We start from the raw sequence: 22857 nt of genomic DNA on the forward strand, positions 1-22857 counted from the left end.
CAACACTACAATCAAGATATAGAACAGTTCCATCACCCCCCAAATTCCCTTGTTCCTCCTCCCACCTCCCAGCCCCTGGCAACCATTAATATATTTTCTGTTCCTATAGTATTGTCTTTTTGAGAATGTCACATAAGTGGATGAAATCATCTAGTAGATGTCTTCTTGACTCACTTAAAAGAAGTGAGGCTTCTTTCACTAAGCGTAATGCATTTGAGGTTCATTCCCATTGTGCATATCAATAGTTCATTCTTTTTTATGGCTAAGTAGTATTCTATCATATGGACAAACCACAGTTTGTTTATCCATTCCCCAGGCGAAGGACATTTGTGTTGTTTCCCGTTTTTGAAGGTTATGAATAAGGCTGCTATAAAAATTTATGTACAAAAAAATTTTTAAGCTGAAATACAATTCACATACCATAAAAGTCACCCTTTAAAGTGCACAATTCAGTCACATTGAGTACGTTCACAATGTTGTGTAACCTTCACCACTATTCAATTCCAGAACATTTTCATCACCTCAAAAAGAAGCCCCATACCCATTAGAAGTCACTCCCCATTCCCCCTCCCTCAGCCTCTGGCAACCGTGTATCTATCTTCTGTCTCTGTGGATTTGCCTGTTCTGGGCATTTCATATAAATGGGATCATACAACATGTGACATTTTGTGTCTGGCTTCTTTCACTCAGCATAATGGTTTTGAGGTTCATCCACGTCATAGCATGAATCAGTGCCTCATTCCTTGGTATGACTGGATAATATTCCATTGTATGGATAGACCGCAATTTCTTTATCCATTCACCCATTGATGGCCATTTGGGTTGTTTCTACTTTTCTTTCATGTACAAGTTTTTACGTGGACATATATTTTCAATTCTCTTCACCTAGGAATAAAAATTGCTGGGTCATATGGTAGCTATAAGTTTAACTTTTTTTTTTTTTTTTTTTTTTTTGCGGTACGCAGGCCTCTCACTGCTATGGCCTCTCCCGTTGCAGAGTACAGGCTCCGGACGCGCAAGCTCAGCGGCCATGGTTCACGGGCCCAGCCGCTCCGCGGCATGTGGGATCTTCCCGGACCGGGGCACGAACCCGTGTCCCCTGCATTGGCAGGCGGACTCTCAACCACTGCGCCACCAGGGAAGCCCTATAAGTTTAACTTTTTAAAGAACTGCCAGACTGTTTCCCAAATCAGCTGCACCATTTTACATTCCCACCAGCGGAGTATGATGTTTCCAATATCTCCACATCCTGGCTAACACCTGTTATTGTCTGTCTTTTTAATTTTTATTTATTTTTTTTTATTTTATTTTTTTTTGTCTGTCTTTTTTAGTATAGCCATCCTAGTGGGTGTGAAGTGATATCTCACTGTGGTTTTGATTTCCATTTACCTAATTACTAGTGATGTCGAGCATCTTTTCACGTGCTTACTGGCCATTTGTATATCTTTTTTGGAGAGATGTCTATTCAAATCCTTTACCCATTTTGTTTTGTTTTAATAGACTTTGGTTTTAGAGAAGTTTTAGGTTCACAGCAAAATTGAGAAGAAGGTATTCAGAGTTTTCCCTTACATCTCCTGCCCTACTCATGCACAGCCTCCCCAGATATCAACATCCTCCACCAGAGTGGCGCATTTGTCACAGGTGATGAACCTACATTGACCCATCATCAGCCAGAGTCCATAGTTTAATTAGAACTTACTCTTCATGTTGTACATTCTGTGGGTTTGGACAAATGTATAACGAGGCATAGTCATCATTATAGTATCATACAGAGTAGTTTCACTGCCCTAACAATCCTCTGTGTTTCACCTATTCATCCCTCCCTCCCCCCAACACTTGCCCATTTTTTTCTTGGGTTATTTGTCTTTCTGTTGTAAACTTCTAATAGTTCTGTATATAGCTTGGAGACTAGTCCCTTGCCAGTTACATGATTTGCAAATATTGTCTCTATTTCGTGGGCACGTACAGGTTTTTGTGTGCACATAGGTTTTCATTTCCCCTGGACAAATACCCAGGAGTGGGATTGCTGAGTCATGTGTAAGTGTATGTTTAACTTTATGAAAAACTGCCAACCCATTTTCCATAGTGGCTGTACCATTTTGCATCACACCCTCAATGTATAAGAGTTCCAGTTGCTCCGTGTCTTTGTCAACACTTGGTATTGTCAGGTTTTTTCCCCCAAAAAAATCATCTTCAGGGGGGTCTTTAAAGCTTGATCATAGTCATATTTTACAGGATGGCTTCACACGCTGGAGCAAAGTATGGAAGCTGAGGCAGGGGCCAGAGGAGTCTTGTGGGAGGAACTGCAATGGTCCAGGCCAGGGAGAGTGGGGATGAGGGAAGGGGAAGACTCAAGAGTGATTCAGGGGGCCTGGGGTATGGGGCTGGAAACTGGCTGAGCAGGAGAGGAAAGTGGGAGGAGGCCAGATCCAGATTGAGAAGGGCAGGGAGTGCCAGGCTGGGAACTTTCAACTCCCAGATTTTCTGCCCAAGAGGATTCTGAGTCTTAATAAGGTTGGGAGCTGCTACATTGTATTTACCCCTTGAGGACGTATGGTGCACATTAACATATTAAAGGCTCTGACAAGTCCTGCAATAAAGAACTCTGGCGTTATTTAACCCAAACTTAGACATTGGATTGCTCTTCTCAAGCCACAGCATCATCCTCATCCTCATCCCCAATGCATACCTCATCTAGCTTGTTTACCATTATGTGCCTAGAGCTTGCCTGTATCCAGTGGTCAAATATTTTTGGGGGTGTTGTATTAATGATCTCATTAGATCTTCAGAACAACTCTATGAGGTAGGTACTAATATAATTTCCATCTTACAAACGAGGCTCAGAGAGGCCAGATGACTTGCCTAAGGCCACACAGCTAGTGGGTAAAGAGCTGGAATTTGACCTGGGGTGTGCTGGCAGCCTCTCCACCACCCTGCCCATCTCTCAAAGGTGCCCCATACCCTCAGTCTCACCTGGTGGTGGCAGGTGTGCTCTCCCCACTGAGGGCTACCCTGTGACCTCCCAAAGCCCTTCTCCTTGCTCTGGTGGCTGTGGACATACTCAGGCTGTTGCCCAGAGAGCTCGGCTGTAACTTGAGCCGCACCCAGGCTGGGGGTGATGTGGAGGGTGGGCAGGTGACAACCAGGGCAGGGAGATTTGCCCAGACACTGGTACACAGCAGCCTGCCGACCGGTGTGGCCCCGAGGAGTTTGGGGGCTTTGGGAGCTTGTTCTAGGGTCCTGGCAGTGGTCTTCACCATGGGCAACAAGCAAACAGTCTTTACTCATGAGCAGCTGGAAGCATATCAGGTAGGCGTGATGGGCCGGGCCCTCGGTGGGTTTAGCAGCCTTGGTTTACTGGCCCAGGAAATGGGGACAGCATCTCTTCGTCCTGGGTGTGCAGTCAGCAAGCGTTCTGGGGAGGCTCTGTGTGTGGCTTCAGGCAGCGATGGACGTGGGCTTGTGGGAGAGGAAGGAGGACCCCCCCCCCCACCAGGCAGGGTCTGGGTCAAGCCAACATCTCTCTCCGCAGGACTGCACCTTCTTCACGAGGAAGGAAATCATGAGGTCAGTCTAGGGAGGAGGGAGGAAGAGGTGGAAACTTGCTATACGTTGCTTGATTTGCAATTTGACCACGTTTAATGCTTCATAAGGGTTAAAGCACTAATGGGGGGATTGCGTGCGTGGTCGGTGGATGGATGCAGAGACGGGAAGGCTGAGAAGTCACATCTGGTCCTGTTGTCATGTCTCTAGGCTGACAAGCTTGGGGTTTCTCCCAAAGGTGGCGGGGAGCCATAGAGAGTGTGTGAGCATGGCAGATGCAGATCAGCATGTTAGAAAGATGCCCCTGAGGCCAGTGTGAAGAGGCTGGGAGGCCAGGGGCAGAGTCTAGAGCCAGTTCTGGGCTGTGGGGTTGACATCAATGTTAGAGAGCGAGAAGGTGGCCCCAGGCTGCTGCTGGTCCCTGGTGTGAGCGAGACAGGCATAGATGGGTATTCTACATCATCACTCATCCCATGGAGCTGTTATCCAGAGGCCCCGACCCATGAACTTGGAGCTGTGAAACTGAAGCTGGCTGGGGTTTAGCTGCAGAGTGATAGGGACCAAGGCCCCAACTGTGTGGGCACAGGACATCCATTATTGATGGACACACCTTTCACCAGTGAGCCCCATTGTCTGGGTGAGGACAGCTTGCAAGGTCATCCTGGCCATCACGATTGGATTACTGATGGGGAAACTGAGGCTCAGACAAGGGAGGCTGACCCCGGGCCCCTGGGTAGATGGGTAGAGCCCCAAGGAGTTGGAGACTAACATTTTGTCTGCCTCAAGCTTCTCGCTTGTCAGACAGACCTACTGAGGGGAAAGGGGGATGAGGGGAAGAGGGACTTACTCAAGGCCATACAGAAGCCCAAACCCAAGCCCAGGCTATTCTCTGAAGGAACCCAGGACTGAAGTTCCAGATATCTCCTCCTCGAGTTCCTAGCCGTCGTGTGACCGAGGGGCTCCTGTCCCCCTCAGAGACAGTCCCTAGCAGCTTGGGGACCTCTGACTCATCAAGGATGGTCTCTACAAGGCTACTGCTCAGCATGCTTCAATGATGGTATGGTGTCACCAGGTGAGGGCATTAGGGTGGAGAGCTGGCTCTACCATCTAGGTAGTGTGTATGGCATTTGGTGTTTTGCAAAATGTCTTTCATTTACCCTTTTGAAAAACCTTAATATTAGACTTTTGTGTTTGCTCTGCCCCATTGAGAGAACCCTGCCCCCCATTATGAAGGGAGAGAAGGAAAGTGTGAGGATGTGGGCTGTTAGAGGCCTTGCCAACGATGTCATAATGTCCAGAGATACATAGATTGGCTCAGATTCTCTGAATGCTAAATGTGAATGCTATTTCTCTCCTAGCATGGAGCAATGCTGTTTAATTTTTTGTTCTTTCATCTGCTTACTTCTTATTGACTTTCTCTCGGAGGAGACCCAAAGGCAGTGACAGTGTCTGTTTTGTTCACCATCCGTCTCTGTGCCTGGCACATAGTAGGTACTCAGTAAATACTTGTTGAATGAATGAATGAAAATTTATCACAGTGCCTGGCACACTGTAGGCACTCAATAACTACTTGTTGAAAGAGGGAATGAATGAAGGACCTTGCCTTAAACACTCTCCCTTTGTCGACCCCATCTGCTTGGTAAGCTCCTACTCATGCTTCAAAACCCAGCATCAATGCCCCCTCCTCCAGGAAGAATTTCCTCCTCCCTGGCTTGCTTCCTGCACTCTAGTTTTCCCTAGCTCTGGAGTCCTCTCTTTACCTTGGCATTGTCCCCAGGGCGATAAAGGCACCTGTGTCTGGCTTTGTGTGTGTGAGGCTTAGGCCCACGGCTAATGGCTCTTGGGGACTCAGCATCTTTCAGTGTAGAGTAAGCAGCTGCAAGAGTGAGAGAGTAGGGACAAAGCCACACACACCCATCTCCCAGACCTTCTCGTTGTTTCTGTCCCCACACCAGGCTCTTCTATCGCTACCAGGACCTTGCCCCCCAGCTTGTCCCTCTCGACTATACCAGCTACCCTGATGTGAAGGTTCCTTACGAGCTCATTGGCAGCATGCCTGAGCTGAAGGTATGCCTGGGCCATGGGGCAGGCAGGGAAAAAATAGTAGGGATGTCCCTTGCTGCATTCCTATGAGGTGAGTACTGTGATTATTTCCATTTTACATATGAAGAAACTGAAGTTCAGAGAGGTTAAGACACTTGTTCATAATCACACAGCTAGGACATGACATAGACAGGATTTAAACCCTGGGTTGTTGGGAAGATGAGATGAGATAATGCAGGTAAAGGGCTCAGTACAGGGCCTGTGACATGGCAAATACTCAGAGAACATTAGTTTTTCTTTTCATAGTAGGAGCTATTAAATGTGGGTTCTTCTCAGCTGGTTGTTTGACACATAGTTTGTGACTCTGGAGGGGACTCTTGGGGTGAGGGACTGTGAATAGAGATTATTTTATCACAGGGGACAGAAACTTCATTCAAGAGGGACAGAATGGGTTGGATCACATGAGCAAAAAATGCAGGGAAAGGCTTAGCATCACATACAGCTGGAACCAGGGTCTCTGAGGATATGCTTGGGAATCTCCCTCCATCTTTCAGTTTCTCCCAGGAAGAGTCTTCAGTCTCAGGAAGCCTGTTCTCTTGAGGTAGTGAATGGAAACACCAGCTGCCTCAGATTTCCTCCCATAAGCTCTGCAACAAGCAGAAATAAGGTTCCTCCACCCCAACTTTTCAGCAACTCTCCCAGGGCAGCCTCTGATTGGCAAGTTTGAGTCATATGCTCATCCCAGAGGCAATCACGGTTGCCAGGTGAATGGAAATCCCTGATTGGCCTCACTCGGGTCATGTGACTGCCTCTGAAGCTGGAAATGGGGTTAACGACACCCAGACCACTGGGGTGGAGATTGGAGTTGCCTGAAGTCTTCTCCAGGGATCATGGGAGGAAGACAGTCTTGGTGAGGGGTACTTGGAGGTTCCCAGGAAGGTGAGTGTTGAGAGTGAAACCATGTGGAGCCCTCCCCCCAAGGTCCTGGTCAGGGATTGGTTCCCTGCTTCCTGTCTCTAGGACAACCCTTTCCGTCAGAGGATCGCCCAGGTCTTCTCCGAGGATGGGGATGGCCACATGACCTTGGACAACTTCTTGGACATGTTTTCTGTGATGAGTGAAATGGCTCCCCGCGACCTCAAAGCCTACTACGCTTTTAAAATTTATGGTGTGTGCAGGGACCCGGGGTGGGGAAACGGGAATGAGACCTGGTCGGGCCAGGGGCTGCCCTGCCATCACAAATGCCTCCCCAAGGGCTCCGAGGCCCTGCGTGGCCCTGTCCTTCACCTCACCCTGGTACCTCCCCACCCCATCCGTTTACTGACTCCATTCCAGCCACAATGGCCTGGCTGTTTCCCCAACACATCAAACTCTTTCTGCCTCTAGGCCTTTGCCTCTGTTGTGCCCTTGTCTAGAATACCTTTCCCCTGGCTTCTTCTTACCTTGAAATTTTGGTGAAAAGTAACCCATGCCCCCGAGTAACTCTCCATGCCGCAGCCTATTTCTCTCCTTGCATGGAGCAATGCTGCTTAATTTCTTGTTCATTCATCTGTTCACTCCTTATTGACTTTCTCTCTGAGGAGACACGAGGGAAGTGACAGTGTCTTTTTGGTTCACCATCTGTCTCTGTGCCTGGCACATAGTAGGTACTCAGTAAATACTTGCTGAATGAATGAATGAATGAAAATTTATCACAGTGCCTGGCACACAGCAGGCACTCAATAAATACTTATTGAAAGAGGGAATGAATAACAATTATCACACACCTGACACATAGTAGGTGCTCAATAAATACTTGAGTGAATGAATGACCTCCCAGCAGGTCCCTGCCCAATTCCAAAGCAAGATCCAGATAAAACCCTAGGGTCTTGGGTTCCCTCCAGTGGCTCAGTTTCCTCCTCTGTAAGACAGGGAAAAGATGTGCCCATGACTGGCCCAGCCTGCCTGCCCCTGTGTCCCCTCACCACCACAGCTCCACCTGTTCTGCTGCGCAGACTTTAACAACGATGACTACATCTGTGTGTGGGACCTGGAGCAGACGGTGACCAAGCTAACGCGGGGAGAGCTGAGCGCTGAGGAGGTGAGCCTGGTGTGTGAGAAGGTGCTGGATGAGGCCGACGGGGACCACGATGGGCGACTGTCCCTGGAAGACTTCCAGAACATGATCCTGCGGGCGCCGGACTTCCTCAGGTGACATTCCTCTCCACCCTGCACAATCCGTTCCCATGTATGAGAGAGGCTCTTATGGAAAGGGTTCATAGACTCCCTTTGTGAAAATCCCTCTGTTCATTCATTTGTGACCTTGGGGAACTTTCCCGACCTCCCTAGCCTCAGTCCCTGTGTCTTTAAAATGGGGATAATTAGAGACCTTGTGAACACCTCCTCTGGGTGGACACAGCTCTTTGGGTGAGTGGAATATGGTTGGACTTCAGCCCTCAGTTGCTTGAACATTTTGTAGTGAACAGACTGTACCATAGCACTTGGCAGCCCTGGGGAGAATCAGTGCTTCCACTGTAGGGCGGATAGCATGGGTTAAATGAGTTAATACAGGGGTTGGCCCACCACCTGTTTTTTGTACCTCCCGTCAGCTAAGAATGGTTTTTACATTTTTAAATGGTTGGGGGAGAAAATAAAAGAATAATCATACCCCACGACACATGAAAGCCGTATGAAATTCAAATTTCCGTATCTATTGCTAGTTTTATTGGCACACAGCCTGCCTGTTTGTGTACATAGTGTCTACGGCTGCTTTTGAGCTACATGGTGGTGCTGAGTCATTGTGCAAAGCTGGAAATATCAACTATTTGGCCCTTTGCCGAGAAAAGTTGAGTGACCTCTGAGCTAGTACACGGAAAGAATTTAGAGCAGTGCCTGGCATACAGTAGGTGCTCAGTAACTGCTTTATGGTTGCTGTTGTGGCTGTTATCATTGGTGGTATCCTTTCATGACCAGAGGGCCTCCTTCCTCTACCCTGGATAAGCAAGGATGGTCTCCCGCCACAGAAACACGAATAATGACACCAGGATGAATCCCTTGCTGCTAATTGAGCACCTACTGTATGTCCCGCCCTGTACATTGGCCTCTTTTTAGCCCTTATTACAGCACAGTGAAGGAGGGACAGCTTATCCCCATTTTACAGGGGAGTAAACTGAGGCCCAGAGAGGGGTAGCCGCGCACTTAGAGTCTGGGGCAGAGCCAGGATGTACACTCTGATCCAAAGTGATGTGCTCTCAACCCCTGTGGGGGTCAGGAAAGCCACAGCCTGGGGTTTATTGAGGGGGTCTATCTCTCCCCCACCCACTGTGGCTCCTTGCATGCCTCGGGGACTCCTAGTGGGAGTGTTGGGGAGAAGGACGAAGGAAGGGTACCCTCTGCCTGCTGACAGACTCCCTTTCTCTTTGCACCCAGCACCTTCCACATCCGCATCTGAGGGTACTGCGGAGGAGCCGGGCCAGAGGAAGGCAGGGCGACCCCTCATCTCAATGTAGAATCTGGTCTCCCTGGGCTCCGGGAATAAACACACATCACTGAGTCACAGCTGCTCCGAAAACATGTTTCCCAACTTTAACCTGGCAGACAAGAGGGAGGCAGCCAAGGATCTAACCTCTGTCCTCACTGTGTGATCCTGGGTGTGGCTGCACCCTCTCTGGGCCACAATCTCCCCATTTGTACAAGGAAAGGGGTGACTTCTGGATGTCTCTCCACCGAGAGGGCTGGAAGTGCCTCACTGTGGGTCTCGGTGGGCGGAGGCGAGGTGTGGCGATCAGGCCCATGCTGTCCCAGCTCAGGGCCTCCTAAGGCCCAACCCTCGACTGCTCAAGTTGCCTTTTCCCCCCTCAATCCCCGAATTCCTCAAGGGGACTAAAGCTTCACCTCCTCACTGATTCATTAGAATCGCCAGAGGAGGCCTCTGGAGAGGGTGTGGTGGCGGGAATGTTATTCACTGAGGCTGGCACAGTGCTTTACAGTTCAGGAAACACCTGCCATTCTTTCATCACATTGGCTGCCTGTGACATCCCAGCAGGGTTGGCTGAGGAGAACTCACACTTCGTTCAGAGGCAACGGGGTGACTTGCCCAAGGCCACACCTGAAGTCATCTGCAGAGGTGGACCTGAACCCAGGCCCACTTCACTGCACATCCCAGACCTCTACATCTTGCAGATTTGGGAACCCCCATACCCAGTCCACCTATAGTCAGCCTGGGGGCCCATTCCATGTCCCCAGTCAATCCAAGGAGTGGTCATTCCTGCAAGAGAGACAAGCCCCCCAGGGACCCTCCCAGACACCTCCACTGTGTATCATTTCTAGGGTGTCCACTCTTGCCCTAACCCCCATTTATTAAGCACCTACTGTGCGCTAAAGCCCTAGGTTTTATTTGAATTCTGCTGGTTCATCCTGAGAAGGAGGGACTGCTCTTCTCCCCATTTTCCAGATGAGGAAACAGGCCCAGAGATGTCTAGTGACTCACCAAAGGTCACACAGCCCCACAACCCAAGATTCCCTCCAGAGCCCATCCCCATCCACAGCCCTAGGCTGCCTCTCCCTTTTTAAAGGAAAGGGCCTCTTATGCTTCTCCTAAAGCTGCCGTTGATGTCAGGAGTGCTTACTGTGTGCCAAGCCCTCCACAAGTTTCATCTCCATTTGCACAAGAACCCTGAGAGGAAGGCATGAACAGCCCTGTTACAGACAAGGATGTACTCTATGAGGTGTGCCTAGGTTACGTGGGGAAAGGGCTCAAACTGACCTGGCTTCGAATCCTGGTGCTGACACCCCAGCCATGTGACCTTGGCCACACCTCTTCTCCTCTCTGAACCTGGATCTTCTTTATTTTTTTAATTTTAATTTAATATAATTGTTTTGGCTGTGTCGCGCAGCTTGTGGGATCTTAGTTCCCCGATAAGGGATCGAACCCAGGCCCTTGACAATGAGAGCATGGAGCCCTAACCACTGGACCGCCAGGGAAATTCCTGTCTCTTCTTTAAAATGTGCAGAATGGGGGCTTCCCTGGTGGCGCAGTGGTTGAGAGTCCGCCTGCCGATGCAGGGGACGCGGGTTCGTGCCCCGGTCCGGGAAGATCCCATATGCTGCGGAGCGGCTGGGCCTGTGAGTCATGGCCACTGAGCCTGTGCGTCCGGAGCCTGTGCTCCGCAACGGGAGAGGCCACAACAGTGAGAGGCCCGCGTACCACCAAAAAAAAAAAAAAAAAAAGTGCAGAATGAACCTACCCGATGGGCCTGCTCAGAGGCATAAAAGAAATAATGAACATGGAGGGTCTGGTGTGAGGCTAGGCACAGAGTAGGTGTCCTAGACGCCACTGCGGTAACATTATTATTATTACTAATTATTATTAAAATGACCAGGTCACCTTACTGGCAATCGCAGGACCAGACCCAAGCAATGTCTTTATTACATTACTCAGGTCCCTGAGGGCTAGTGGGTCATGGCAGAGAGCAAAAGGTCCGGGTGTGAACGGCCCCCGGCAGAGAGGGTCCCAGAGCCGGGGCGAACCTAGCAGTACCCAGGGGCGAAGGGTGGCGGTGAGCGGTACTCTTCGGGGAGACAGTCCTGTGGTTCTTGCGAGCCCCTTGGCTCCGGTTTGGACACGTGTGAGGACAGGGCCCTCACGACTGCCTGGTGCCAGTCCCTGACCCTCGAGCTTGTCTCGCTCCAGCTGGCTGACCTTGAGGCTTTCCTGGAGGGCTCATCTCTGTTTCTTGGAGCCTGGGGGTCTGTGAAGACGTTATTTTTCCAGGCTGAGTCCCCTGCTCCAGCTCCAGAGCCATGGGTCACCACCAACGGCTTGGCGTCCCAGAGCGATGAGCTCGCAGCCACCAGCTGGGATTTCAGCTCCTGCTGGACCTTCTTGCCCGTCCGGGGGAGTATCTTGAGATTCCTCCAGATTTTCTGGCGGGTCTCCTCAAGAGGAGCTTTCGGGGGGCAGGAGGAAGTAGCTTTCTCCGTGGATGCCCCGTCCGGCTCTGCCAATGGCTTCCCTTCTTTTCGCCGATGGAGCAGGACTGGGTTTGTGAAGGCCTGAAACCGAGAGCAGGTGAGACCTGGGGCTACCCCGCCTACCACAGCTCTGAATCTGCCCCAGAAACTGGGATCCGGGTTCCACCCAGATGTCCTGGGGCCAAGAAAGTCCCAAAGAGAACCCCCAAGCCTGATCCCACGACCCACCCTTCCTGTCTCAGTAAAGGGCTTCACTGTCTCCCTCGGTGGTTGGCAAACTTTTTCTGTAAGGGGTCGGAGAGGAAATGTTTTCAGCTTTGCAGGTCAGTCTATGTTTCATCACTCACCTCTGCTGTTGTAGGGCCAAAGCAGCCAGAGATCATACGTCAGTGAGCGAGCGTGCCTGTGTTCCTCTAATACTTTATGGACACGGAAATGTGGGTTTCATCTGACTTTCAAGGGTCATGAAATACGATTTTTCTTTTGATTTCTTTCAGCCATTCAAAAACATAAAAGTCATGCTCAGCTCATGGGCCATACAGAAGGAGGCAGTGGGCCAGATGCGGCCCTTGGGCAGTCGTTTGCCAACCCCTGATCTACCAGGTTGTTCAGGCCCCAAACTTGGGTGTCATTTGTGGCAGATGCTGTCCATGCCCCATCCACATCCCTTTGTCTTGAGCATTTTGGTGCCTCCAGCTCCACTCCCAAGTGCCAGCAGTGGGGACTCTGCCTTGGCGACTTCTTTGGCCACTTTGCAGACCAGAGGTACCAGAGAATTAAAACCTCCCAGAGACAGCGCTTGACTAATGACTGATGGAAGGGAAGATCAGTACCACAGCTCCTTGTCCCTAAGGTGGGATAACTGACGTGCGAGCTCCACAGAGTCCACGGGGGTAACCCGCTCACTACAGCAGCCTCCTTTGGTGGCCCTCTCTCTCCTGACCCACTTTCCTGCTCCCCTCACGGCACCTCCTGGGATCACTTCCCAAATAATGGATGACTGGGGGACTCAAACCGTGACACCGTCCCTCTTCCCCTCACCCTCCACCTCCAAGCCATCAGCAAGATCCACCTTTAGGGCTCCCTTTCTAGTTTCTCCCACGTGGATACTGTCCCTGCCTCCTTCCCGCCCCCAGACAGCCCCTTCTGCAGCCGGCAGCCACAGGGAACACCATCAGTCCCACCATGCTCAAGCTCTCTCATGGCTCCCCAGCACACCTGGAATAGATCCCAGCACCTCACTCTGGCCCCAAGACCCTGCATGAATGACCCCTGCCGACTCTGGCCCCTCACCTCCCAACAATCTCCCTTTTGCTCACTCCACTCTGTCCACACATTGCCTATTGTGGTTCTTCTGTTTTTCACCCTGAGCCTCAGGACATTTGCATGTGCTATTTCCTCTGTTTGGAATGCCCTCCCTGCATCTCTGTGTGTGGTTGGCTCCTCTTCATCCTGAATGTCCCAGCTCTATGCCACCTACTCCAGGAAGCCTTCCCTGACTGTTCCCCCACCCTCACCTGCAAACCCTCTGATGTGCCAGGGCCTCTCTGAGGGACAGGAGAAGCAGTGGTGAACAAGTCAGATTCCCAGGCCTCCCAAAGCTCACAGTCTGATGGGAGAGGCAGGCAGGAAACATGAAAACTCATAAATAAACAAGACTTTTCAAATTTTACAGACTGCTCTGCTGCAAATGAACAGGGTGATGTGATGGAGAAGGCAGAGGGGCTACTTTAGGTCCGGTGACTGGGGAGAGCGATACTTGAAGAAGACGTGATGAAAGAAGCCAGGCATGGGAAATCTGGGGGCAGAGCACACAGCACATGCAAAGGCCCTGAGGTTAGCTTGATGTGTCAGAACAGCAGAAGGGTTGGCAGAGGGGCTGAAGTTGGGCTGGTGATGGGTAGCGGGACCTGAGATCATAGTTGGGATTTTAATCTCAGTGCCTTGGGAAATCACTGAAAAGTTTTTTGTTTGTTTTTGGGGTTTTTTTGGCCACACCCCACGTGGCATTGGAAGTACAGAGTCTTGACCACTGGACTGCCAGGGAAGTCTCCCTGAAAAGTTTTGAGCTTGGTGCTACGGGATCTGATCTTCATTCTAGAACATCTCCTCTGGCAGCTCTTGGCCACCTCTGCTCCTGCATCCCCCTGCCCCACCTCCCACCTTCCAGATTGAAGGTGCCAGTTTTCTGTCACATACCTCTTCAAGTGGGGCCATGGGACAAGAGGAGGGATTCTGGTATTTGCTGAGGCCAAGAGCAGAGCTGGTGGCTTCCTCAGCCAATGCGTCGGAGAAAAGGAAGAGATCCTTATAATCCGCATTTGCTGGATCCTTCTGCGGGGCAGAGGGGACATGCAGCTTAGTCCCAAGGAGGGTACAGGGATGGGGCTGTGGTCCCAGATCCTGGAAATGGGGGCTCAGAGGTTGCCCCATCCACACACCTTGTAAGGAAGAATGCCCCTCCCACAGCAGCTACTGAGGGCTAGGCCCTGCCCTCTGGGCCTTATAAGGAATATGCCACACTCACAGCCCCTTCTGAGGGCCTAGGCCACGCCCATCAATCCTTATAAGGAGATATGCCCCTCCCACAGCAGCTTGTGAGGACTGGGCCCCACCCACTGAGTCTTAGAAGGAAATATGCTCTTCCTGTAGATCAGCCAAGGTTATACCTGGCACATGAATTCCTGTAAAAAAAAATCAGCCTGCGGGCCAGGGAACAAGGACCAGGAGGGGCGGGGCCACAGAGAAACGGGGACCGCAAGAATGACAGAATCACAAGAGGCTGAGGGGGCTGAGGGAGCAAAAGAGTCTGGGGGCCTTGGCCCTTGGGAGAGCGCTATGGCCCTTGGGGGTCCCAACCCTCACCTGCTGGCTGGGCTGCGTCAGCAGATCCCCGTGTGGCCGCAACGGCTGCTGCTGATGGAAGGTGACCAAGGCAACTAGAGAGGCATGGGCTCTCTCTTCCCCAGGGATGATGAAGCTCCCATCGTCCAAAAGTTTCACCATGAAGTGGCGGCAGCAGTTCTGAGCTCTGCGGAGACACTGCCATCTCATTCCCCATCATTCTGTCCCCACCCCCCAGCCCCTGACCTGGCAGCATCATGGCTACAGCCCATCTGCCTAGATTCCCTTGTAGGCTCCTCCACTCACTAGCCATGTGACACTTGGCAGGTGACTGCACTGTGCCTCAGTTTCCCCCTTTATCACATGGGGCTACTAAGGCTGACGTCAGGACTTCTTGTGAAGATAGAACAAGCTACTGCAGGTAAAAGCTTAGCTCCGTGCCTGGCAAGGGGTAAATGATCAATAGAAATGACAACAATGAAAACTGGTACAGGTACTGAATAAATGCTCCATTATTAATGAACGGATGCATTTATTAATGGACCACTATGTGCTTACTACGTCTGATTGAATCCTCCCATTATGACTCTGAATTAATTTTAGCATTCTTATGTTCGAGACGAGGACTTTGAGGGAGGAACAGAAAGGGTGAGTAACTTGTCCAAGATCACACAGCATCTTAAGTGGCAGAGCCAAGCCTTGGACTGCGTGACTAAAAGCCTAAGCTTTTCCCTCTATGGGTAACTCTGTAATAGGTTCATTTAAAAAATTCCTTTGGCCTGGAATCCTTTTGAAAAGTAGTTTGCGCTGCTGAATCCTCTAACTGAGATGCTGGATCAGGCATCAAGAAATTAAGGAGCTGGGCTGCCCTGCTTTCCCCTAACATGTCCCCCTGAGTGAAGTCAGGGAGTTGACATTTAAATGGTAGGGGAGAGAGGGGTAGTAAGGGGAAATGCAGCTGCCACTCTTGAGTCCTCAGCAGTTCCTGTTCTCAGACACACAGTCTCAGTTACTGCCAGGCCCAAGTCTGCTGGTTACAGCCAGACCTGCAACTGCCTACTCTTCAGTTAGATCTGGCCAGACCCTCGCACTGGTTGCTCACTGAGAAGTTGTTGTATGAAGCACCACTTGCTCCTCCAAGGAAGTCCCAGAGCCCTCCTGTCCCTGCCCTGGCCCCTAGCCCAGGCCTTACTTGTAAGAGAGCGTGTAGCCCACGTGGCTGTGACTGACCCTGATGAGGAAGGATCCCAGTGGCTGTGACTCCAGCAAGTTCTCGGCATCCCTGGAAGGGCAAATACAGGAGAGAGATGGCTAAGCATACTGGCCAGATGTCCGGTATACCAGTCATCCCAGTACTGGTGCCCCTGAGTCAGAGAGGCCTGTACTTTTCTGTTTTCAAACAAACAGCCTAAAACCCCTTCTTTTCTTGGTTATTTCAGAGCTTGGGATATTCAGGGACAGGGGTGTTCTCCCAGAGTTGGCAGGAAGCCTCTGATGACCTTGACCATCTCTCAGAGCCCCTGCTTGCCTTCCCAATGCCTGGAAGGCACCCCCCAGAGGCACCTTTGGGTAGATCAAGGTGTCACAGGTAATAAAGCAGGAGCTGCTCTTAGATGCATTTGATTCTAAAATGCAGCACTGCTTTTCATTAGCTGTGTGACCCCTGGTGAGGGTCAGTCCCTTTGTGACCTTCAGCTTCCTTAAGGCGAAAGTAAACTCTTACTCTCAGGGCCCACTTGAGGACAGATGACGTGCATGCAGCGTGAGTGTGGGAACTGCCAGCTGGTAAGAACCCACAAAGATGCTCACTACAGTAACCCCTGCATATGAACCTTCAAGATGCGAACTTTCAAAGATGCGAATGTATTATAAACCTCTTACAGTACACTACTCTTGGGCTGGCCAAAAAGTTCGTTCAGGTTTTCCATAAGAGCGTATGAAAAACCCGAACGTACTTTTTGGCCAACACAACACATCGCCAATTGTGTTAGCTGGGTACCTAGGCTAACTTTGTTGGACTTAGGAACAAATTGGACTTCCGAACACGCTATCAGAATGGAACTCATTCGTATGTAGGGGACTTAGTGTATTATTGTTACTCTTATCCCGGGTTCACAAAGAGTAATGTGGCCTTCTAGGAGACAGAATGGGGATTTTGGACCCGAGCTGTCTAATACAGAGGCCACTGGCCACGTGTGGCTGCTGAGCCCTTGAAATATGACTGGTGGGAATTGAGATGTGATTTTAGCATATAATACGTGCTGGATTTTGAGGACCTAGTGCCGATTACATGTTGAAATGAGAATATCTTGGATATACTGGGTTAAATAAAAAATATGATAAAAATTAATTCCACCTGTTTCTTTTCACTCTTTTAACAAAACTACTAAAAAGATTTAAAATTGTAATGTGTGGCTCACATTGTATTTCTTTTGGTGCACCCCAGAACTCAGAAACCATGTCCAGTTCCTCCTCTCTGTGGCTTTCACAGTTTCCTCAACTTCCTGCATGCAGAATGTGGCAATAAATGTTCTATCCGCCATTTATTTAGAGCCAGCCCCTAGGGGTGACTAGGTGGATTTGTTCATGTCCTCAGAGCTCAGTCTGATGTAGGAAGTGCATGTTGGTTATATCCTTGATGGACTGAGAGCAGCTGTTTGGGGCACTGTGTTAAGAAAGATTCTGAGGCTGCATTCTGCCATCATTGACTGGTGAGGTTGCATCCCCACCTGGGTGAGGTGGGGGGCAGGGGCCTGTCAGGTCCCTGGCAGTACTGGTCTGGTGGCCACTTGTATAGAGAAAACTGAGGACCCGTAACTTGTTCAAGGTCACATAGTGAGTCCATGGAGGAGGCAGGATTCAAGTCTGGGACTCCAGAGCTCTTTTCACCCACCCTCTTAACACACTTAGCTGAGCTAAGCCCAGAATTCTGCAGTAAAAACCTGCCTAGAGTCGGGGAAGACAAGGGAAGAGGGTGAAGGGCAGGGTGGAAGGTGTGGGTGTGTCCTTACTCTCTTGAGATGGCACCATGGAACCACTCAGGGACCCCTCCACAGGTCAGCTGGTCCACCTGAGTCTGCACGAACCAGTCCAGTCTTGGAGGCAGTGGTGGGGGCAGCTTTCTGGCCTCTGTCATGGCTTCCAGGGGTGAGGGGTGACCTGGGAATGGGAGGGAGGAAAGAGAGTCAAGCCTGGGCCACCTCGCACCTTTGCTCTATTCATGCAGCTCATGGTGTTTCCTCCTATAAGAAGTCCTCCAGGCTGGACAGAACAACAGGATTGAAGTCGGCTTGAGTTTCTTGAGCACCTACTATGTGCTGGCACTTTATGCACATTCATTCATCGACTTGTCCCAAACCGCGCCCCCCCCAAGGATTTTTCCTTTTCCTTTTATTCTTATTATGTCATTACTACAAGTATTAGAAAGTCCCTTTTAAAAATATATGTATTTAAGAACTGAGTTTATTTAAATATTAAGTAACTATCACTGTCCTGGGAGGGACGTGGAGATGGCAAAATGATAAGTGAATGAATGAAACAGCAGGTACACAGTGGGTGCCATAAAAGGTTGCCATGGTTTCATTAAACACTACAGAGATGTGGCCCCAAACAGTTGCTTCTGTCACCATCGTCACCATAAGTGGTGGCTACCGATGGCACACCTATAACTTGTCAGGTGCATGGTTAATTCACACTCATTCTCAGCAGTTTTAAGCTCAGGTACCACAGGACCTCGTGAGCCAAGACAGAGAAAACAGAGCTGGAAAACAGAAAGAAAACAGCAGCGATTTGCAAAACAGTATTAAGTCAGTGAAAAACCAGCAAAAGGGTTGTGCCCTGCTGGGTTGTCTACACATGACCCCTCACTTTTACCCTTAATTCTGTCCCCAAACTGAAGCTCGCCCCTTCTCCTCCCACCCACTGGTCTAACTTTTCAATATCTCAGAACGTCTTTGTTACCAAGCTGTTTCCACAGGGAGGGGATGTATTTATCAACCCAGTCAATATTGACTTTCTCCTGCCAGAAGACAGACACCAAGCACACCCTCTGGGGAAGGACCCAAAGGAATTCTGCAGCAAGTGAAATTAAATAGATCCATTAAAAAATGTTAAATGAAGCAGCGTGACAAATCAGTTGAGCCCAATCAGAGCCAGGCAACCTGGGTTCAAACCCCAGCTCCCTCACTTAGCTGCTGTGTGACCTTGAGCAAGTCACTTAACCTCTCTGTGCCTGAATTTTCATCTGCAATTTGGGGCTAATGATGGTAATTACCTGAGAGGATACAGTTGGCACAGCAGCAAGCACTGTATGTATATAATGAACATTCATGAATCCAGTAGTGACCTAGCATGAGGTAATGTTTACAAGCTTGTTCTTTTTTTCTACCAGGAAGAACTCTTACTTATCCTTCAAGGGTCAGCAAAAATATCCCCCTCCAGGCAGCTTTCTTGCCTCTTCTCTAAGACAAAGCCCTGGGCATCCCTCTCTGTCCCTCACCTTCCCCACCATTCTGGTCTAGCCTTGCCTCATGGAGCTGGAGTGTCTCTGTCTGGCTCTGTCTTCCCCATATTAGCAGCTCTTGAGGACTGGGGTCCAGGGCTAGGTTCTTTTGGATTTTTCTGGGTCCCCAGCATCACCTGGCACTGGGTGGGCACAGAGGAGGGTGCAGGGCTGTTGGCTGACGAATGAAGTCATACTGTTTTAAGCTTCTGACCCTGGCATTGAGGCCTCCCTCACCCCTTCATCCCCACATCCTTACTCTACCCAAAACTGATCAAGCTGTCTCTCCTCTCCATGTCTTTGCCCATGCTGTGCCCCTGCCAGGAATGTTCTTTCCCTAATTCCAGCTCTATTTTCCAATGGTCACCCACCAGTGCCCCCAGAAAATTCCTCCTGCCTCTCTGGACCCCACCAGCCCTGTCCCTCCTTCTGGCCCAGCCTGGCCCCCATGTGCTATCTTCTCAAGGGTGGAGATGAGGCTCAGGGTCTTGGGGCCCCGGTCTCACTCAGCATGGGGTGCGTACAGAAATAGGCACGTACCTGGGAGAACCCTGTCGGGGGGCCAGAGGCCCTCACTCTGGCTGTGCCCCGGCACCTGCAGGAGCCTAGGTTTCTGTTCAGGGACTGCACGTCAGCGGAGTGGGGCGTTGCCCCAAGTGGTTCCTGTTTCCTTAATTAGGTGAGCCCTGGGCGGGGACTAGGACACCGCTGTCCCTCCCTGCCCCCCGCCCCGTCTGCAGTCTGACGGAGCTGCTGAGCTGCATGCAGGTGGATAGACACCCTTGCTCCATCCAGACCTCGACAAGCCTTTATTGAGCACCTACTGTGTGCCAGATCCTCAGGGAACAAAAGAGGTGACCCCAAGACAGGCATAGGTCCTGCCCTCCCAGCATCTATAACCTGGTGAGAAACGAAGAGAAGTGAGAAATGATTAATGTCATTGTTTCAAAGTGGACAGCCTGTCAGGAAGGGGGAACTGGAGTTGCAAGAACCCCACAGAGGGGGGCCTAACTGATCTGGAGGAAAGGGCTTGCTGGGGGGGCAGGTAGGAGTCAACTTGATTGCCGGGTTGTTGCACAGAAAGAGTGCTCTAGGGGGAGGGAACAGCACAAGCAAAATCCCTGAGGCAGGATTGAGCCTGGACAGGCTGAGGCCTCACTGCGTGCCACAGGGCTACATTATGACTTCCTCTGTAAGAAAACAAACAAAAAAGAGAACACACCCATTTAAAATTATTTTTTATAACCTCCTTGATATCAAGACTAACGTATCCTGGGCTGGATTTATTTTATATATTCATTATTATTGTATCCATTTTTTTCTCCTGATTTTAAAACACTAAAACATTTTGGGGGCCCCTACACACATTGTGGGCCCTGAGTGTGGGAACCCCTGCCTAACACATCAGCTAGTCCCAGATGCGTGCTGGCTGCCTCACCCGTCCCCGGCACATAGGCAAAACCACTTCCTCCTCCCTTTTCAGAGAGAAACGGCCCAGATCCTTGTGGCTGAGCTGGGGGCCCCCCTGCAGACCTATCACCCTGGTGCAGCTGGTATAGATAGCCCCCCATTGCAGGCTCAAGATGGATGCCGTCACCATCCCCTGCTCCTGGGGTTGTTGACGGGGGTTGGGGGTGGTGGTGCTGGCCTTGTCTGGAGCCTGCGGGTCAGTAAGGCTCAAACAGGAGACACATGGAACCTGGTTTCTCACTCATTCGCTGTACGGCTTTGGGTGAGTCACTCAAACTCTTCTGGGCCTCAGTTTCCTCATCTGTGAAGTGGGCACGAAGATAGCCCTCCTTAGTCACGTGACGACGATTAGGCAAGACAACCTTCAAGCATGCAGCATGGGGCTCAGTTAAGAGAAATATTAGGACTCTTCCCTGTGACTTAAGCTGATGCCTTTGTGCCTGGCTGGGGTAGATGCAAGTTTGGCCTCCTGATCTCACAAGCTGGGCTGCCTTGGGCAACTCATTTCATCTCTCTGATCCTCCATGCCTTCCACAGCCCAATGGACCAGGTCCCAACCTCGAGGAGAAGAGCAATTCTTTGGGCAGGGGATCAGAATTGTCCAAGAGACCCTTGTCACTTAGAAAGTCTGGCCATCGGGGGTCTCATTTACATAGAGTTCAGTCTCCAGAAACATGGGGTGTTTCAGTTCACCTCCAGCCTGTCCCCCTGAGGCCCAACCACAGAGGGCACCACCCTGATTAGCCTGACCTGCCTGGGGGGGATGTGGTCTTTCCCAAACTAATGTCCTCCCTGAGACTGTCACAACAGAATCATCCCCCATCTCTTGGTGGCCACAGTCTCTGAACATGGCCCTCAGAGGAACATTCCAGAAGGGGACCAGCAGGGAGATGGTGGGGCTGGGAGACTCCAAGGCCCCTGCCCCTCTGAAGTCAGCCCCTTACCCTTCCAAAGTCAGGTCTGGGCTTCTCACTGGAAGCCCCAGTTTGTGAGTGGGACATTCACTGGCCCCTATGTGGGGTGGCTCTCGGGGTAGGTGGCCACAGTGGTGTCTCAGCCCAGGGATATGCTGGGGCTGTCGATGTCAGGGGTGGGGAAGCCCTTAGGCTCTGTCAACTCTGGGCTTTACGCAATTTCACAGTTCTCTCATTCTCCAATGCCTCCATTCTATTCATTCATTCCACAAAAACTGACTGAGCCCCAAGTGTGGGCACCATGTTAGATGCTGGGGATGAAGCAGAAGACAAAACAGGCCCTGTCCATGTCATGCTGGAGCTCATACTCCACGGGGAGACTGATGCCACAGAAGTCCACATGCGGGAGAGGCTGGCAGAAGAGGAGACAGCAGGGACAAAGGACCTGGGATAGGAACAAACTAGGCACACTTGAGAAACAGACAATAGGCAAAGTGTCCAAAAGGTGGAGACAACCCAAACATCCATCAGTGGATGAACACATAAAAGATATGGTCCATCCACACGGTGGAATACTACGCAGCCATAAAAAGGGATGAAAGCTCATGACTGATCTCAAAAACTTTATGCTGAGTGAAAGAGGCCAGATGCAAAAGGCCATATCGCGTGCGATTCTATTTATACGAAACATCCAGAACAGGCAAATCCATAGACAGAAAGTAGATTAGTGGTTGCCAGGGACTGAGGGAGGGAGAATGGGGAGTGACCGCTAATGCGTACTGAGTGATAAAAACGTTCTAAAACTGACTCTGGTGATGGTTGCACAATGCTGTGAATATAGTAAAGACTACTGAATTGCACACTCCTGTGGGTGAATTGTACGGTGTGTGAATTACATCTCAATAAAGCTGTTATTAGAAAAAGAGCCAATGTGTTATCTGTCTCGGTACAAGAGGATGGTAGCTGAGGAGCTGCTTCCCCATCTGCCACCCCATCAAAGTCTTTAGACACAAGGAATAGTAATGACTCTCTGAGCAAGAGGCTGGTACAAGGTCGGAGTGAGGAGTTCAAGGATGCCACCTGACCTGGTTGGGGGGCCACTGGTGGAATGTTGGGGCATTATGGGGCAAATACTTACAGCTCAAAGCTGTAAGCTACTTGGATGACTTGTTCCCCATTAGAGACACGGTGTAAAAAGAGAGGTGAGCTTTTCTCTTGGGGCACAAGACAAATAATGATGCTAATGATGATGGATATGAATATGATGACACAATGTGATAGCAGTTAGCTTGGGATGCGCCCTCACGGGATCTTCATAGCCATCCTATGAGGTGGGAACTATGACCATGCCCAACTGAGGCTCAGCCCCTGGTTGTGCCGTGGGTCTGAAGCAGGATCCTGGGGCGGAGACTTCCTGAGAGGTGAGGGGGGGCTCAGAGCGGATCATTCAACTTGGCAAAATGGGTGCAGTAGGGACCAAGACGAGAGAAACTTGGTGGCATGACGGGGACTGATGTGGACCGAGTGGGTTAAGCAGGGGGTGCGGTGTATGAAGTGGTGCTGCAGGGAGGAACACCTCCTTGTTTTTCT

The 22857-nt window shown here is 50.5% G+C and overlaps 2 protein-coding genes across 3 annotated transcripts; one reads left to right on the top strand and one right to left on the bottom strand.

Annotated features, from left to right (window-relative positions):
* Positions 1 to 3258: 3258 nt before the first annotated feature.
* On the top strand, positions 3259 to 9053 carry CIB3 (calcium and integrin binding family member 3; the record flags this gene model as incomplete). Of its 2 annotated transcripts, XM_082835581.1 has the most annotated exons (6): positions 3259 to 3309; positions 3533 to 3567; positions 5499 to 5610; positions 6607 to 6754; positions 7581 to 7776; positions 8995 to 9053. In XM_082835581.1, 6 exons carry the CDS (start codon positions 3259 to 3261, stop codon positions 9014 to 9016), a joined length of 564 nt encoding a protein of 187 aa, XP_082691707.1. In that variant the 3' UTR covers positions 9017 to 9053. The 2 variants fall into 2 exon arrangements, with proteins under 2 accessions (XP_082691707.1, XP_082691708.1); XM_082835582.1 differs by lacking the exons at positions 3533 to 3567; positions 5499 to 5610.
* A 1916-nt stretch (positions 9054 to 10969) lies between these two features.
* HSH2D (hematopoietic SH2 domain containing) lies at positions 10970 to 19477 on the bottom strand. Its single transcript, XM_082835797.1, has 6 exons — positions 19424 to 19477; positions 17394 to 17541; positions 15575 to 15664; positions 14404 to 14569; positions 13738 to 13872; positions 10970 to 11619 (listed from the first exon to the last, which is right to left on the bottom strand). Exons 2-6 carry the CDS (start codon positions 17516 to 17518, stop codon positions 11095 to 11097), a joined length of 1041 nt encoding a protein of 346 aa, XP_082691923.1. The 5' UTR covers positions 17519 to 17541; positions 19424 to 19477; the 3' UTR covers positions 10970 to 11094.
* Positions 19478 to 22857: the final 3380 nt, after the last annotated feature.

Source organism: Leucopleurus acutus, assembly GCF_964270905.1.
Source record: "Leucopleurus acutus genome assembly, chromosome: 3".
Taxonomy (NCBI): Eukaryota; Metazoa; Chordata; class Mammalia; order Artiodactyla; family Delphinidae; genus Leucopleurus; species Leucopleurus acutus.